This window comes from Dipodomys ordii, unplaced genomic scaffold, assembly GCF_000151885.1.
Source record: "Dipodomys ordii isolate 6190 unplaced genomic scaffold, Dord_2.0 Scaffold75, whole genome shotgun sequence".
Classification (NCBI taxonomy): domain Eukaryota; kingdom Metazoa; phylum Chordata; class Mammalia; order Rodentia; family Heteromyidae; genus Dipodomys; species Dipodomys ordii.
In genome coordinates, this window is record NW_012267291.1 from 1,741,780 (window position 1) to 1,747,219 (window position 5,440).

Here is a 5,440-nt window from a genome sequence, read left to right on the forward strand (position 1 = left end):
CAGCACCTGCCCAAGCAGCCCCGGCATTCTGAAATTAGGAAACACATTTTAGCCCTAGCCGCTTGCGGGAGAGCGTTGTTGCTCACTCAGGTACTTCACAGATGGGAACTGCGGACAAGCCGTTTCATATAGGAAAGCCCTTCAATAGCTTAGGGTGGTTTTTTTTTTAATCTTGCACAGCTTTTGTTTTTGGAGAAAAGTGTTCACCGAGAAAAACTGCAGTGCAGAAAACCCGAGTATTGACAAAGCAATAATCTCATATGAAAACTGTGTTTAAGATCTCCAACAGATATATATATATAAAATAATATAAAAATGACATGCTCTGAAAGAAAATCATTTTCTTATGCAGAAGGACATGTTCTAAAATTTGGAACCCTACGTTTAACAATACATTTTTTTATTTGGCCAGCTCCCTTTTTTTTCTTTTTCTCTTTTTTCTTCTTTCTTTTTCTTTTTCATTTTCTCTTTTCTTTTTTTTTTCCTTTTCATTTTCTTTTTCATTTTCTTTTTTTCTTTTCTTTCTTGCTTTTTGTGCCAGCCCTGGGCCATGTGTGTAAGAGCACAGGCCTTCTCCCTGGACTTTCTTTTTTCCCTCAAGGCTAGCACTCTACCACTGGAGCTGCAGCCCCAATTTTGGCCCTTTTTTGGGGGGGTTAATTTCAGATGAGATTCTCATAGACTTTCCTGCTCCCACTGGCTTAAAACCATGATCCTCGGTATCAGCCTCCTGAGTAGCTGGGATTATAGGCATAAACCACTGGTGCCTGGCTTTAATTTCATTTTTAATGAAGAGCATTATGTTGTTTATGTGTGTCCGTGTCTCCATAAATTGGAACATCTTTTTTCTCTGCGCACTGAGATTACTGTGACCAGGATGGCTTTCTCTTGGAAAGTGGTAGGGAGCATGAGCATGTCTAGCTGGCTGGCAGTCTCCGCAGGGCTGGCGGTGGGGTGAGCGATGCCCTGCTGTCTCCTCAGGTGGTGGCCGTCCTACACAAGTTCCACTTGCACAGGGAAGCCGCGCTGGGCTTGCACTTTGTCCAGGAGCTGGTGCCGCGCTTCCCACATGCCCAAGTGGGTGCGGAGGCAGGCCTCGCTTTCACCTGCCAGGTTATTGAGACGGGGAGAATAGTGCCTGCCCTGCCCTCCCAGTTCTGTCCCCCCACTCCCCCCCCACCCCCCACAATCATTTATTCAAACCATGCCTAACTTCCTCCTGGGCCATCTTCTACCAGCTACCTAGACCTCAGCCTGCTCCACAGCCCTGTCCACAGCTGTGCCCCGCCCCCCCCCACTTTTAAGTATCACAGAGGTAAAAGGGGGGGGGTTACTGCACCCCAGGAGCTCATCCCTGCTGTGTGATAGCAGACCAAAGCCAGGGGACCCTACCCCATCCCACTCCACAGGCAGTTTTTCTGTCCTCTATAAACATCACAGCCATAGGGCTCACGAGCGCCCCCTATTGGGACTAGGAGGTATGATGACATAGCAGAATAGCCCTTTTTGAGGAAGCATGCATCAGGAAAGCAGAAGCAAATTATTTCTTTTTTTTTTCCTTTTTCTTTCTTTCTTTTTTCTTGGGGGGGGGTCGTGGGTCTGAACTCTGGGCTGGGCGCTGTCCCTCAGCTCTTCAGCTCAAGGCTAGCGCTCTACCACTTGAGCCACAGCGCCACTTCTAGCTTTTGTTTTCTGCTTATGTGGTGCTGAGGAATCGAACCCAGGGCCTCACGCATGCAAGGCAAGCGCTCTACCACTGAGCCACCTTCCCAGCCCCGAAGCAAATTATTTCTGCCCTTAGCTTTCAACGCTTTAAGATTTGGAAAATTAGTGGTTGTTCTCACTAGTTATTAAAGGTGCAGAAAACTCAGAAAAACACAAACCAGAGGAAGAGAGACATAGTCACCATGCACTGTTCCCCCCGCCCCCCACCAGGCCTGTCACCACTGTCCACACATGGCCTGGGCAGGAACCTGGAGTGGCCAGGGCCAACTTGCAGTCCACCATCTGGGTGAGGGCCACGTCCACGTCCGCTTGTCAGCGTTCCTGCTAGCGTGGCCATTGGTGCCTTTCCCCTTGCTGTGGGCACATGAGGGTGCCAGCTGCCCAGGGCCACACACCCCCGGCACACACCCAGCACCTGTCCTGCAGTGGGAACACCGACAGGACACGGAATACACACCTCATCACTGAATGATGGAATGGATGTAACTCCTGTAAGTGGAGAAATAGCTGCCACGCTCCTTGCTGTAGTGCCCAGGGCCTGCAGTGCTCACTGCTCACAGTGCTTACAAGACACCCTCAGCCCTCACCACCTGCCGTGCTGACCTGAAGCGGCTGCCTGAAGACAGGAAGCTGTTCCATGACTATGTTTAGTCTTGAGTTTCAGTCTGTCTGGCTCCAAACCCCCATGCTCCCCTCCAGATCTCACACCTCTGTACCTCATTCTACTGGAATGAATCTGTTTGTAAGCCAGCCAAGCCCAGAGCCTAGGGTTCACAATCTAGCATCCCTCAGATGTGCAGATTCCAAAATTGCTTCTTTGGGATTTCAGAAGAAAGACAGAGTGTGTGTGTGTGTGTGTGGACTTGCAAGTCACTTTTTGGCCATAACCCTTTGTTGCCATTGTCCCCATGGACCACTTTGTGGAACACTTGCTTCCCAGCCTTCTGAGCCTCGCATTGGACCCCGCAGGGCACTGCAGGACCTGCTCGGGACGCTGCTGGAGAAGGGTCTGTGACGCCCGGCACCCTCCTCACTTCAAAGATCGTCTGGCTCACCGTGGCAGGCTACAAGGCAGTGCATTTGGCCATTGGTCTGTGAATCAACATAGCAGCTTCAACCCACAATATTTTTTATGTGTGAAATGACAAAGGAATCAGATGTAACTCGGTCTATATGTAATAAAAGTGTAAAATGTTTCATGGCTTTCTAGCAAGAAGGGAAGTTCCTTAACTTTTGAGTTAGCAGGCTTTGTCTCAGCTGCTATTGAATTGAAATGATACTATTTTGTAGTCAGCAAACCTGGCCTAGCTAGTTATTACAAACTGGGGTGAGGGAAGAGGCTTTATAGAAGCTGCACCACTCTTGGACGGCTCCATGTAGAAACAGCTTCAGTTCTTCCACGCTTCTCAGTCCCCTCCACCAGCAGCTTGCCCAGCTCATTGTAATGGCCTATTAAGTATCTTTTGATGACATTTTATACTTGAAAGGATGGTGTAGGGCTGTTCCGTGAGAAGTGGTCTGCTGCCACGCGATGGCTGACCCGGTCAGTCAGCAAGACTGCAGGGTGTTTGGGAACACAGTTCATGGCACATGGGATTCAAACTCTTGTCTTCTTTTCTTAGCTTATTTTAGAAATGCCGGAAACCCTCATCTTCAACGATGAAGAGACTGTCTTGACTTTGCAGTCTGATCGGGACCAAGATGTTTCCTTCTTTGCCACCCTGGAGCCAAAGCGGCAGAATATTCTAGACTCTCCTGCGGTAGGCAAGCAGAGCTAGCTCCTCTGTGGTGCACTGACGGCGGTGTGGACAGTGGCTTGTCGAGGGAAGGAGGACTGGCTGTACATGTCAGTGGACAGGGAAGGCCTGCGCTTTCGTGCAGCCGCTCAGAGGGCCGGCCTCTTGTGACACACAGCCCGCACGCCCGAACCCCAGGCGGGGCTTATTCCAGACAGTTGGCTGGCACCCCACTCCTCCACCCCTGTAGATTTGGCCTGCCAAAGGGCGGGGGCTCCATGCCAACAGACTGCGGCCAGCAATTTGCTTCTTTTGGACAGACTGTTATTTAACATCCCTTCCCGCCAGTAAAGTCACAGATTCATTAGAAGCTTATGTAAGTCTTCCACAGACATACATATTTTCTTGTGCTTTCCTATAAAATATAGTTTATGGTGTTTTACTTTTAACTGAAATACTGTACATATGTAAATAATTCTTGACAGGAAGAAAATCTATGAATGGGCTGTTAGCTTCCCACAAGCAAGCTGAACAAATACATCATTTGAATTTATGTTCCACTTGAGTTACTGCAAGTATAGCTCCATTTGTTTACCTTTGAAACCCGTGGTAGTTCAAAGAGAACTAGAATGATTTATGGCAGCCTGTCTGATACTGTGCTTCTGGAACTTTCCCTCGGGTCCTTGGGCTTTCCCTTCTTGCAGAAATCTGTCCCAAGAAGTGTGCTGGTCTTCGATAAGGCAGAAGGCCGCTGGATTTCTCGTTCTGATGGGGAGTTTTGCCCCGTGTTAAGAACTGGAGAGGAAGGCTGATAGTGAATGGCGGGGGTGCTGGCTTTCTCGCAGTTTGGCCTCCTCACAGAATTACGGAAGTGCAGCTGTGCTTAGAACTTGTCTGCAAATACAGAGATCTGGGGGCCAAATTAAGGGCTCTTCAGATCAACTCAAGTACACAGAACTTAAGATTTCATGCTCTTGAGTTGTGGACTAAAAGATGCTCTAGCCTTGGAAGCGACTTTTCACCAGGAATCCAAGGTTCTCTTAACAGGTAGTTCTAAACAGGTGACTCATGCTTCTCGTTCTGCTCTTACGTATGACAGTGACCAGGGAGGCAGGAAGAGCAGCCTCTTCACCACTCCGCTCTGCTCCTGCCTTTGTACGGATTTCCTTTCATTAAAAAATAAACTTCTTGAAGCTACATATTGAATTTCCTGGTTCAGGATACCGCTCCCAAGCCCTTGATTCCATTGAACTCATATTTTATAAAGAAAGGAAGGGGCCCATGCTGTGCCAAAGCAAACAAGGTGTATGTGTGTTTCAAATTGTAACACAGCATGTGGGTAACTTGGAGAGGTCAACACCATTAAAGTAGAGGCTGTATAATTTTTTTAGGTCCATTGTGTTTAGTATGTGCCTAAATATTTATTTGCTCTCACAGTATCATTTTTTAATTGCTTACAAAGTGAGATTATCCTGTTAAAATCTGTTTTGAAGCAACAACTAAGAGTACTCAGCTGAAATTGTGTGTTTTATGCAGAGCTTCGTTTTCCATTAGGGACAAGGTGGACTTCAGCTTGCGTTGTGAGGTGTGGAGTTTGCTCGTGGAATCACAGGCTCTGGTAAAGATGGCGAGACTGGTAAACTACCCAACCTTCGTGATTTGTTTAAATGGTCAAATTGTCTAACAATATGAATCCTCTCCATTGGAAAGTGGTTTTGTTTTTAATGACTGATTTCTTTGCAAAGTATTTTTCAAACCTACATTTTACTCTTCATGGCTGCCACCCAGGGTTTTTCTCAGATGGTTGGCACACTGCTCTGTGCTCTGCCTGGCCACAGCCCCGGCCCGGCCACCCCCTGTGGGTGCAGGGTGGACTGGTAGGGGTGGGTTGGCTTCCTGGACTCCACTCTCGGCTGGGGGGGAGTAGGGGTGGCCCAGGTGGGGCGCAGGCCGGGGCGGGGCGCAGGCCGGGGCGGGGC

General features: G+C 48.5%; 1 protein-coding gene across 1 annotated transcript in view; it reads left to right on the forward strand.

Annotated features, from left to right (window-relative positions):
* Nucleotides 1–3,256: 3,256 nt before the first annotated feature.
* Ankrd60 (ankyrin repeat domain 60) overlaps nt 3,257–5,440 on the forward strand; it is a 10,104-nt gene continuing 7,920 nt past the window's right edge. Inside the window, exons 1-2 of the mRNA XM_013024291.1 lie at nt 3,257–3,268; nt 3,348–3,485. Coding sequence (XP_012879745.1) covers nt 3,257–3,268; nt 3,348–3,485 — 150 coding nt within the window. The remainder of the gene's footprint in view (nt 3,269–3,347; nt 3,486–5,440) is intronic.